This window comes from Ptychodera flava, chromosome 12, assembly GCF_041260155.1.
Source record: "Ptychodera flava strain L36383 chromosome 12, AS_Pfla_20210202, whole genome shotgun sequence".
Lineage (NCBI taxonomy): Eukaryota > Metazoa > Hemichordata > Enteropneusta > Ptychoderidae > Ptychodera > Ptychodera flava.
The window spans coordinates 39,251,457-39,265,091 of record NC_091939.1 but is presented as its reverse complement, the minus strand read 5'-3'; the positions used below and the strand labels follow the sequence as shown (position 1 = coordinate 39,265,091).

At 37.0% G+C, this 13,635-nt stretch overlaps 1 protein-coding gene across 1 annotated transcript in view; it reads left to right on the top strand.

Moving 5' to 3' along the window:
- LOC139145852 (excitatory amino acid transporter 2-like) overlaps positions 1 to 12,339 on the top strand; it is a 40,144-nt gene extending 27,805 nt beyond the window's left edge. The window contains exons 3-8 of the mRNA XM_070717267.1: positions 312 to 522; positions 1,227 to 1,351; positions 2,811 to 3,044; positions 7,162 to 7,356; positions 7,527 to 7,661; positions 10,484 to 12,339. Coding sequence (XP_070573368.1) covers positions 1,233 to 1,351; positions 2,811 to 3,044; positions 7,162 to 7,356; positions 7,527 to 7,661; positions 10,484 to 10,793 — 993 coding nt within the window. The 5' untranslated portion in view covers positions 312 to 522; positions 1,227 to 1,232 and the 3' untranslated portion in view covers positions 10,794 to 12,339. The remainder of the gene's footprint in view (positions 1 to 311; positions 523 to 1,226; positions 1,352 to 2,810; positions 3,045 to 7,161; positions 7,357 to 7,526; positions 7,662 to 10,483) is intronic.
- The last annotated feature ends 1,296 nt before the right edge of the window (positions 12,340 to 13,635 follow it).

Genomic DNA, 13,635 nt, shown 5'->3' with positions numbered 1-13,635 from the left:
TTTCAGCATTACCACAAGTGTGTGCGCCCTCACAGTCTAAAAGTTACCAGTATTTTGTTTTTATATAATGTGCTTTATACTTATTCATTGGGCTGTCAATATCATGCAGCTTTACTGTTTGATGTTACAGAAACCAGAACAGCAGCCTAGCTTGTAATTAGAGTACTAATAATGTAAAATAACAGATACTACACTTTGAAAATATACTTCCTCTTCACATCCACCGGTGGCTATTGTATTTCTTTGAATCCAAGTTTGCCGGTGTTCAGTTGTGATAGGTGTTAATTTTGTCTTTATTTCCAATTCAACAGACAAAAACAGAACTTGAAAGTGTAACATCCTTGCTCAGAAGACTATCAACATATCACTTGATTAAACAGTGGCTGCAAACATGATGGACTTGGAAAGAGCTGGATTATACGGTATCAATGGAACAAACATCTCATATGTTGAAGGGACAATCACCAATGTTATTGGAGAAACAACCAAATGGAGTCTTGTCCAACGGCATGAACATGCTTGGTGAGTTTGAGTTCCACACACCTTAAAATTCTGTGATGAAATGTCAGAAAGTTCCAGTAATCTTCAATGTATGTTATCTTTTTCCGGTATTTTAGTTCTGCTTCATATGATGTAGTTCCCCATGTCAAAATGCCATGAATTTAAAATGTGATCAACATAGCCTGTGTGTCAGTACAATGCCTTTTATTGGCAAATAGTGAATTCTAATCTGGAGTATTATATTGTATCTTATATTGTGTACCATCCATTATTTGTTCAAGGCTATTATTACTTTTTAATGCACGTTGGGGAAAAGGAGAAAACATGGAGTCATTTTTCAGAAGATGAATGAAAACATTATTCCCAAACCTGTGGCTATTGTCCCTATACTTTTGCAGCATTGTCTATGAGTTCCTGTTCATTCCACTCTGGATTTAATGTTAAGGTGAACCATAATGCCATTCACAGTTTGATAAAAAAAAAAGTAAGAAAGAAAAAGATTTTCTGTGCTTTTCATGTTTGGAAGCATTTTAAGGAAAAAATTTCCAAATGTTAAATGCAACTCCATGGTAACTAGAATGATGAACATAATATGGTCAAATTAGATGATAATAAACTTCCTTATTTATTGACAAAATGTTGTATCATTTAATTTTTATACTTCATTACTGTTGAAAAGCACAACAGCACAAGCAAGATTAATATAAAATTCTGATTTTTTTTAGGATTTAATGGTGTTCTGCATTTTTGGTGTCTTGATGGCCAAGATGGGCAAAAAAGCACATGTTATGTGTCAGTTCTTTGTGATCCTGAATGACATTGTCATGCAGATGGTTCTGATTGTCATGTGGTATGTACCAAGAATATAATAACTTGTTCACCAGTGATGTACATGTATTTTTGTACACAATCCCTCCATGATTAGATAGTGTTTTGAAGTGCATAGCTTTAAAATGTCAGTACATTTTGCTTGATTCAGATCTTGTGTACCTTCCAGCATAGTAAACTCTTTGCATCAATTGAGGATTTTCTTCAATTTCTTTTCAGTGAGTGTAATACCAGTTCATGTAATATGAAAAAGTCTTTTATGTTACATCAGAGATAGCTTTCATGAGTTTATTGTGCCATGATTAAGGTAGTATGTGCCTCAAAAGTGAAAGACTTTAAAATTTCACTCAAACTTTACTCAAGTAAACTTTCAGCCATTCTACTTCAAAATCAAGAATTAAAATCAGGAGTCACAGGCAAAATTTGGTACTAGAGAAACAAAAACCTGATATTTAACAATATTTGAAATTCAAAATGGCTGCCATCCCTGTGGTAACTCTGCGGGAAACATAAAATTTTGTATTTCCAAAAATACTAAGACAGTGAACCTTTAAAATCAGTTTCCACAACTGGTAGATCAGAAAGAAATTGTGAAACTCAGAGAATTCCTATATCTGACACATTGTACTTTAAGTAGTAAATCACACCTAACAACAGGTATTATCTCAAGATTTTCACAAGTACCCAATGTAAAGGAATTGGATATCTGTTGTGTGTTTGTAGAGTGAACTGATCCAAACAATTCAGTCTCAGATGTAGATACTGACTGTTACTACAACAGTTCAAGTACATTAGAATTTAAGCTCAAAACATGTAAAACGTTTTTTCCTTAAAGTTCAAATAAGAACAAAGTTTGCAATTAATATAGTCCTAGATATATGAGTCTAAGATATATGAATATTAATTAACAGCTGACCAACATTCTTGACAGCTGATGTGTTTTATGAATGCTTACTTGTGACTTTAATCATATCCTAAAATATATTGATCAACTATTCACTTCCTGCAAATTAATTCATGTTCAGGACCACTTGATCAGATTCCAACACTTGTAAACCACAAATTATATTATACCAGTATATTGATGGTGCAAATACAGCTATCTGATTGGTCGAGATATGAAAAGAACCTTGGTATATTCATGATATACCACAGCTGGCAAATGTGCGAGCTCTTGGCTTGAGCAAATTCCGCTTTTGACGTCCATGCCTGATTTCAATATACTGTTATGATATAATAGCAATAAATCACACCCGGCGACAGATATAGGAGTCTGTGCAAAGAGCTATCTCTCTTGCATGTATGTCATGAACTGGTCAAAATTTTGTGGTATTCCCTCACCAAGTGTGCTTTATTGCTTAAATGTAGTACTGCTATTTTCTTATCTCAATAAACAGATCACTGTATTTTTGTCATCAATATACTGGTATAATATAATTTGGTTTAAATGTCACACTGACACATATATTATTTTCCTGCAGGTATTTACCAGTTGGTATCATGTCCCTGATTGCTGCAAAGTTGCTATCCATGCGTGATCTGGAATCTGTGCTGGCCCAGCTTGGCATGTATATGTTGACTGTGATTATTAGACCCGTCATTCATGGATTCATGGTACTTCCAGGACTGTACTTTGTGATCACCAAAAAAAATCAATTTGTTTACTTTTTTGGAGTGCTGGAAGCATGGATAACTGCCCTTGGCACAGCCTCCAGGTGAGTTACAACCTGCATTTTACATATCATCAATATAACATTTCAATTCAATATTATATTACCATGCCCTGCCCTTCGCATTTTGATTGGTCAAGCTGAACCACGTGACTGGCCACAAATACACAGTAATGGTTTGTTTACATGCCCGTGAATACAGTGTTCATTCTAGGACGTAAAAACAAGGGGCCACTGTGGGCCCCTACTCCTGTCCCAAGGGGGCCATTTTAGAAAATAGGGGGCCGTCATGATCACACATGTAAAACCCTTGAATTTTCTGCATAAAATACTATAGTCTATCAAGTCAAGAAAAGGAGAATACTAGAGATCGGGCCACCTGTAACCAACGAAGCCTACAGCAAAGTTGTGCCCCGTACGTACGCAACAGGCCCAACAATGGCAGCAGCAAACTGACCATTCAATTGTTTACGTAACTTATGTGATGAATTATTGATGTCGGACTTAAACAACTGTACAAATTACTACGGACTGTGATTTTGACTGTGGAAACGATCATGATCAAAGCTTAGCGCACCGGTAGGATTTCTCCGAGTGGCCTCCGATTTGCACTGGTCGACAATTATCACACTGGTAGTGGTACAACACGAGAGTGTAACACATAAAGTGATCGATACATCAACTTTTAAACATAACTTGTATGTATTAGCAAATTTACGATCATTGGTTCTGACCAAAGGGTTTTACACAGCGGTGTTGTTCTATGCATAGACCTGGCTACTCTGGAAAACGAGATATGTCCGACCTAAACTGTGTTGCTCTTCAAAACGATCATCTGGCCGGCCAAGCATGAATGCTTTCCTTGCAGTGTTCAACGTTTCGCTGGTATGGACTATAGACGTGCAAACGCTTCAATTTAAGGGACTGCCCGATCATCCTGGGTTCATCAACTATTATATACCGTAGTACTGGCGTTAAAAATCTGAGCGGCGACTAGCTTTTCACGATAACGCGGCGGCCGGAGCCATTGTTTACATTCATCGATCGTACCACATGCGCACGGCTCCAATACACCATTGCCCCTACATCAGTCCTTTCTACCCAGCTTCCTATGCACCACCATATATGCCGTAGTGGGCAAAGGTCGAAGGGTAACTGAATCGTTTTACATGGCACACTATGACTGAGGTAATGACCTTCGGGGAGCTACGTAAATGTATGAACTAAGTGAACTCTGCGTGATCGACCGACCCATTCATAAAATGTTGCGCCCTTAGTGGCGCATCAAAGGTAGAAATGAGGGCCATTCGAGATTTTTTTGCGCAAATTGCGCAATGGCGCGTCCTAGAATTAACTCTGTGAATATGAATAATAAGATACACAACTCAAAGTATCGTAACTTTACAGCTTAAACGTAAACCATAAACAATCACAAAATAAAATGGAGCACTTGTAGGTCAAGTTGAGATACTTTTTTCTGAAAACATCTCCGGATTTGCCAATTTTTTACAGCGCGCGTGACAGTGTGTCATGTATTGCTCAGTTTCATGGGCCCAGTTGTCGTTCGCTCCTGAAATTTTCGGAAATTTTGACGGTTTTCTTGGGTTTGCTGTTAATATAATGGAAATAACAGACTCCGCTCTGACCATTAACGTTTATTTGTGGGCACGGGCTCAAGGAAAGCCAAATTAACGGGCTCGGCAAGCCTCGCCCGTGAATTTTTGGCTTTCCTCTCGCCCTTGCCCACAAATAAACGTTAATGGTCAGCGCGTCGCTCGTTATTTCTATATTAGAGGGCTGGGAATACTGACTTTTGATGAATTTTTTCATTATTTTTATTTCTATATCAGTTGCAAGGTCTACTCCCTAAAGAATGTTGCAACATTCACTAATAACAGTACCTTGTCAACATAGCGTCTATATGTGCAAAATGCACTGTTGTTTACATTTGAATTCTAGTCTGGACAAGAATTACAACACAGTTTACACATGTACAGGCAGAGTTGACAAGCCGAATACTGTGTATATCAACTTATACTTTGAAGACACATTAGATTTAAACTTTCGTTCACAACACTAAGGAGAAAATTTTACCTCCAGAAATTTTCGAACAACCACTGTGTCCTTTATGAGCTGTTCTAATGCTAGATGACGTCAGAGCGCACATGCACTCTGACAATCTTGGTGTACGTCTCAGGTAAATAATAAGCTCCCCATCTTTATTAAAGGGACAAAGACGCCCATTTTTCATGAATTTTGTTTGATACGAGATACTACTTATATTATAAGTTGAAAAATATTGAAAGAAATGGGTGACCATGCATATATTTGAACCCAGTATTAGACACAATACGTGAAACCATCGCGAAAATGAATTAATGGTCATGACCATTAATTCATTTTTGCAATGGTTTCATTCAATTTGTCTAAAACTAGGGTCGAATATATGCATGGTCACCCATTCATTCAGTATCTTTCAACTTGTCAAATAATATGAGTAGTATCTCGTATCAAACAAAATTCATGAAAAATGGGCGACTTTGTCCCTTTAAGGGACGGTTGCAGGGCCCGGATTTAGATAGCCTCCTTGACACCTCATTCAAACCAACGTGGATCTTTGTCTAGGATCTTAACATGTTTTATGTCAATGGAATGACCCAGACTAGTCTTATGAATGTGGTGTGCCATTTCCCAACTCCCCGCCAAGCTGGGGCATCTGTGTTCACCGAATCTGGCCTTAAAATTGTGTTCAGTCTCTCCGATGTATGAATCACTGCAGGATGGCACAAGGAATGAGATAGATGGACTTAACAGTGTCTTAACCTTTCTTGGATTTATCCTTGGGGGCAACCAGAATTTGTTTAGAGTCTTGGTAGGCTTGAAACACTTCTACATCCCCTTAATGGCAAAAATCCGCTTGAGGGCCTCAGAAATTAAAGACCTTTAACGTAAGAGATAATGACAAGACCTTTGCTCCTTTCCCCAGGATTGGAGATAGTCCGGTTGCGGAGGGGGCTCAGAAACTGTAGAAAAAGGCATTATTTCATTCTATCCAAGGTCCACTTGGAGTAGTAACAATGCTGTAGAGCGGTTGATACATGGGCAACCTTGTCCTCTAGATCTTTCTTGTCAGTTATGATGGATTCCACTCGGTGAGACAAGGTGTGAATCACTCCTAGTTTGTGCCGGAGTACGGTAGGTGGTTTCAGCCAAAGTTCAAATGTTGGTCAGTGTGGGTTGGTTTGCAATAGATCTTAACTTTCAACTGACCATTGGGTTTGCGGACACTCAATGTGTCTAGTAAAGCGATTGAGTTATGCTCATCAGCCTCGGTGGTGAACTTAATATCGGGAGAAAGTGAGTTCAGGTGGTCGGTGAACTCCTGGGCATAGGGACATTGAATCATGCAATGGGTGTCGTCAGTATATCGGAACCACAATCCTGACGGGTGAGGAGCCGTCGCGAGAGCTTGTTGTTCCCGTTCTTCTAGATATTGGTTGCAAGACGAGCAAACTTGTGTTGTTGCCAACTTTTAGTATAACATGTTCCCTGACCTGCACCTACACAATACAGACTTCCACTTCAGACTGGACGTCAGCTGGGAGTTTACTATTGACACCATGAAGATCAGAGCAAATGCACTCTGACGTCAACCAGCATTAGTCCAGCTGATGAAGGATACAGTGATTGTTTGAAAATTATGGAGGTTAAATTTTCCACTTAGTGCTGTGAACCAAAGTTTAAATTTAACGTGTACTGGTACAGCACACAGATCTTAATATATCTTTTGCTAGAGGTGCTATTTAGAGTTGATGGCTCAATATCAGTGCAGTATATGTATAACACAATTTCGGTCAAAAAGTGACCATTTTCATACTGCTATGCACCAGCCAAGAAATTCACCTTTTGTGATGTAGAACAGCAATATGCATTGCAGTATCTAATGCAGTGTTGTTGGACAAGTTTACAGCAGCACCATTGAAAAATACACAATTTTGGAGCCAGTACGTGTATTTTCCAATTACTCTCAAACCTGGAAATCTGTCAGCTTGTCCAGCTATTCTTTGCCGGCAGTTAACTACTACACCATGACTTTATAGAAGTAACACACTGTGTTCATACAAAGCAATCAATAATGTTTGTCTTTTTCATCTCACACAAGTGCGGGTACTTTGCCGGTGACATTCAGATGTCTGGAGGAGAACAACAAAGTTGACAAACGGGTGACACGCTTTGTCCTTCCCATTGGTGCCACAGTCAACATGGATGGTACTGCCTTGTACGAAGCTGTAGCGGCTATTTTCATTGCACAGATGAATGGAATAAATCTTAGTGCTGGATCCATCGTAACTGTAAGGTGTGTATTAACTATACAGACAAGCTTTCATTTTATTTGGGCTGGTCATGCTTTGAATATATATATTTATTTGAAAAGATATCTTTCAAATGAAATCAAACGCAAAGACAGTTGTTTCAATGGAATTCAATAAAAATGAAATACTTATTGGGTTTTTTCATTTTCTGTAGTTTGACTGCCACCTTGGCAAGCATTGGAGCTGCAAGTATTCCAAGTGCAGGATTGGTTACAATGTTGCTAGTTCTGACAGCAGCTGGATTACCCACTGGTGATGTCACTCTTCTGTGGACTGTTGATTGGTTACTGTAAGTGTCAAAGATCATGACCCTGTGACCTCTATGTTCATAAGTTTGTTCTTCAACAAAAAAATTTCTAGAACATCAGTTCAATGTACTCATTCAAAGGAAAAAGCTGCAAGTTCCAATGTATTATCATTATTTTGCACTGAATGAACATATTTGCTCCATAGAACAAAAAGTTTGGCCAACATACATACAGGATTGTCTACAAGTTGAACACTATCTGTTTTGATAAAATTGAGAGATTTGAAGAAAGAAACATTACAGAGAGAACAAAAATATCAACAAATTCACAAAATGAATCACTAATGCAGTCTTAAAGTGATATTTTTTTAATATTTTGTTTCATATGTTAACCACAGCTTTTTATCCTACATCCCAGTATTTTGCTTGTGAACTAAAACCTGTACATGCCTCAACTTCATTTTTTTGTGTGACAAGTCAATTTTAGTGCAGACTGAAATTGAAAAATGAACAACAACAGTGCACTGTGCACCTTTTCACACTGGCAAGCTGAATATTTTAACATGTTTTAGGTATTTCAAGATGATGTAGAGAGTGAAACAACAACTTTCTGTGGATATGCAAAACAAAAAGAGTGGAAAAACATGTATCGGAAGTTACAGCATCTGTTCCTTTAAAGACGGGTGTTTCTTCATTATCTATGAAGTACTCTAACAAATCATACTTTATGTTCTTTATATAGTATGAGTTAACCTGTTCATCTTGTTTATGGTGTTTGCTAGTTTTCAAAGTAGTTGCAAATCACAGTGTGCGAGCAAATAGTACAAATCTAAACGTATTATTATTTTTAATTAATTTACTTTTTAGTCCCCACGGACACCGTCCGGGCGGACTTATAGGTTTGGTCATGTCCGTGCGTGCGTGCGTGCGTCCGTCCGTGCGTGCGTCCGTCCGTTCACGCAGATATCTCAGAGATGCAAGAAGCGATTTCATTCAAACTTGGTACAAGGATTACTTCATATGTCATACAGATGCACGTCGATTTGTTTTGGGATACGATCCAATATGGCCGCCAGGCGGCCATTTTATTACGATTTTTTCATGTACAGAGCCATAACTCAGACATGTTTCTACCAATTTTATTCAAAGTTGGTGCAAGGACATTGACTAATGTCATAGATATGCACGTCAATTTTCTTTGTGATACGATCCAATATGGCCGCCAGGCGGCCATTTTATTACGATTTTTTCATGTACAGAGCCATAACTCAGACATGTTTCTACCAATTTTATTCAAAGTTGGTGCAAGGACATTGACTAATGTCATAGATATGCACGTCAATTTTCTTTGTGATACGATCCAATATGGCCGCCAGGCGGCCATTTTATTACGATTTTTTCATGTACAGAGCCATAACTCAGACATGTTTCAAGTGATTTTATTCAAAGTTGGTACAAAGACATTGACCAATGTCATAGATATGCACGTCAATTTTTTTTGTGATACGATCCAATATGGCTGCCAGGCGGCCATTTATTATGATTTTTTCATGTACAGAGCCACAACTCAGACATGTTTCAACCGATTTTATTCAACATTGCTACAAGGACATTGACCAATTTCATAGATATGCACGTCAATTTGTTTTGTGATACAATCCAATATGGCCGCTAGGCGGCCATTTTATTACAATTTTTTCATATACAGAGGCATAACTCAGGCATATCTCAACCGATTTTATTCAAAATTGGTACAAGGACATTGACCAATGTCATAGATATGCTTGTCAATTTGTTTTGTGATACGATCCAATATGGCTGCTGTGCGGTCATTTTGTTACGATTTTTTCATATACAGAGGCATAACTCAGGCATATCTCAACTGATTTTATTCAAAGTTGGTACAAGGTCATTGACCTATGTCATACATATGTACATCGATTTTTTATGTGATACGATCCAATATGGTTGCTAGGCAGCCATTTTATTACGATGTTTTCATGTACAGAGCCATAACTCAGACATATTTCCACCAGTATCATTCAAAGTTGACATTGACCTATTTCATACATATGCTCGTCAATTTGTTTCACGTCATGTAGCAGTAACATGTCAATTATTGAAGTTTCGTAAGTAGGCTGATATGTCAAGAAATATGTACTGCATCAAATTCATGAAACTTTATACAGATGTTAACCGATGTTAAGCTCACATTGCTTTAACATTGAAAAAGACATTTATCAGTGTCATTTTAATTAATTTGTAATTGCATAAGTAATGAACTTTCCTAATTAGGGTGATATAGCCACAAATTAATACAACGTCAAATGTGATGAAACTTGATACAGATGTTGATCTCCTAGTGTTGTAAATACTGCATCAAACTTTATGAAATATGGTACCAGTGATAATCTGTTAAGTGTTAGAATTGTATGCAAAAATGTTTTGCAACATCCTGTTGATTAATTCCTAGTTGACTCATTTTATGAACTTTAGGATGGTGGCCTACATTGGTTTTATGTTTTCATCACCATGGAACTCATTCTTGGCCATTGAGCGCCATCTGTATCAAAGTATTTTTATCACAGACCTAATTAATGAAGAGGACTCTGTCCTCTCTGAGGACATGTAATCAAAGTACCCATTATTAACAAGTGGGGACTGTGTCATCAACGATGACTTGTTGTATTCTATTTTAATTTCACAACCAGAGAATTTTCACTGTGGAGAGTTTCTCCAGTGTCAGTAACAGAAAGTAAATAGCTATCAAGGCATTGTTGTCAATGAATTTTAAGCTGTGATATATTGTAGTATCATTAATTGAATGATGCTCTGTATATCTTTATGTATGTATTGCTTCACAGGAATCACTTCCATACTTCAGTCAATGTGTTAGGACATTCCTATGGCCCAGGGATTGTTGCTCATCTGTCAACTGTTGAGCTACAAGATGTGGACATGCTGGAAATGGAGGAAGGCAGAGAGATCAATGACATTGGTGACTCAGATGACAAGCCAAAGTTGCAACCAAGTGTCAGCAAGGGTGACTTTGATGACAAAGTCAATGGTATTGTCATTGCTGACAATCAAGAATCAATCAGTAAAAGGACAATTTTCACTGTCAAATTTCACGAACATTTCACTCAACCAGTAGATATTGTAAAAAGGATATGAAGCTTTTCACAGCTAGACTTCGGTACATCTGCAATGTTTTCAATAGGGTAGGTAAACCTATGTACTAGGCAATGGGGTAGAAATGTATAGCTTTACTTCACCAGTAGATATCCTAATCAGGGTACGTATTAACCCTTTCACAGCTAGACTTTGCTATGTTTTCAATAGGGTACCTAAACATTTTTTGTTATCAAAATCCTCTACTCCCCCTCCCATCTGAAATCAAATGGTTCTTCCCTAATCATGTTATCAACCTTTTCAATGCTAGGACTTTGGTACATCTACAATGTTTTTAATCAGTGATGTGAACCTACATAAATGAAAAAGGGCAACTGCCAGAAATGTGAAAAGTAAGAGAGGTCAAGTGCAGTCATGGTGACCTGTTAATACTGTTGTCTCAACAAAAATGATGGAAAGGAGATTGTTCCTTGTACATGCTGTGAACTTTTTTGTTTTCTGTATTTCTCATTCAATGTTAACTTTTGAGAAGTTTTTCTCATCCTTATTCATGAATCTCACAAGATGATTAAGTGTAACACAAGTTAAGGGCAGGGTAGTATCTATGGATAACAGAGCATCAACCAATTTACATGTAGAAATGCAAGAAAACATCCTAAGGCTTGTTATATTGTCATTTTCTTGAAACTTTCAGAAAACAATCGGAATGATAAGGTGTGTTGGGAAATATATTCAAAAAGTGGTGTCACTGTGCTAGATTTCAAAGCACAGTGGCAAGATTATTTTTCCATACAAACACTGACTGAACAGCTTTTCAATTGCTTTTGATAGAGACACCATTCTCTTACCTTCACTGTGAGGTCAGCATCATACAGATTTATACAATCATGAAAATATAAAATGTATATTGAAAATAATTTAAATTATAGGATAATCTACTTCACTAAAGAGTGTTTTAGCAACAAATCACCTCAAAATCACTTTATTTTTTGACTGATGGATAAAAAACTATTATTTTATGTACATTTATGAGTATTTCACAATAAAAATAAAGAATTATATATGTTTAATGTAGATTAATGTATTTACATGATGTATTACATATCTACATTTTCAAAGATATTTAGATATATATTAACAAATCTGTTACAGTGGTTTCTATTATTTTGTTACATTTAAATCATGAAATCAAAATTTATGCATATTTCTTTTGACCAAAATCATATTTTTAATAAAATCATGTAACCTGATCGTGTTTTCAGTAGGCCCTTGTTGTTTTGAATATTGATAACAGAACATCAATATTCATCATGTGACTTGATTTGAATCTACCATGATCTCTGCATATGAATATTGTTTTCGAAAAATTGCATAAGAACTTCACAAATCTTATGTATGATAGTTGTTCCTGACAACACCATGGTCTTTCAGTATAAAACCATTCAGATATTTTCAGCTGAATTGATAAGGTTTGTTTTCCTGAGAGAGCTGACAATGGTATGATTGGTATGAACTTCACTGATATACAGATCACTATAATAGGTATTATGAAATGGTTTAAGTGATTAAATGCAAAAAAATATTTATTACTCATATTTGTTCAAACATTTTTTGCCTTATGTTAAAAATCTACAAGTTACTTGAATTAATCTTGACCAAGATACGTTGGTAATAGTAAGTTTGGCCAAGACCTGAAAATGCAAGCGCCCTCACTTGGCTTGTAGCAAACAAAGCCAGCACACTGTACAGTGTGTAACCAAGGTAACTGCTGGCTGCGCTCGAGTTCGCACTGGCTCTGTAAAAGTGGCGCCGAACTGCACATTGTCCCCTGGTTAACCAGAATACGTTTCGACAAAATTCACATACTGATTTTAATGTTTTAAGAAGTAAAAGGTCAAAAATATTTTATTGAAAACTGCAGTCTAAACTTTTCACGAGATGAAAGGTGAGCAATGAGTGACACGGATTTGGCTTAATTATGGGCGTACATCTATAACAAAATTTGCGTGATTCGAAAATTGATGGGTTGATGTGGTCAAAACAGCAACAAAGACATGCTAATATATAAACAGGGCGCTTATTGATGGTACGGGAAACAACGCGATCGTACGACGGCAAAATTCGGCAGTCGCTCTCGGCAGTTGAAGTCACGAAGAGTGTAAAAAAAATAGCAGATTCCCTGGTACGTAAATGCAAATTAGCCGATTGTTTTAGTATATATACGTCCCTGCGGGAGGGAGCCCGTATATCGGCCAACAACGCGTGTATTTAACCTGTTCAGGTTTTAAACAGTGAACTTTTTCAGTTTGTTGCACCTGGAGTGATAAGGTATTTTTTGGAAAAAAATCTTTGTATGTCTTCCATGATTCGATAAACGTTTTTTTTTTCGTACTGGGGGGGGGGGGTTGTAGGGGGGGGGGGGTGTTGCAGTGCTTATTATAAATGGGGATCATGTCTGTTAATAGATTAACAAAATAGCTTCATTAAAAAAATAATTGTTGATGAACAGAATGGTTTCAGAAAAACAAGAACTTGTCTTGACCATATTATGTACTTACATCTATCATAAGAAATAGAAAAGCTCAAAATTTACCAACTTTTTCTGTTTTTGTTGACATGATAAGGCTTTCGATTAGGTTGAAGGGACTTGCTGTTCTATGAATTGTTGCAAAATAATATTAATGGGCGGTTCTACGAGTCTATTAAAAGTATGTATTAATGTGAACGGAAACTTTTAATTACTTCTTGGTTTGCAACAACTTATGGAGTTAGACAAGGTGACGTGCTCTCGCCAACGCTTCTTTCTATTTTTATTTATGATTTAGCAATTTTTAACATTCTGTTGTATGCTAATGATATTGTTATGCTTGCTGAAATGAGACAA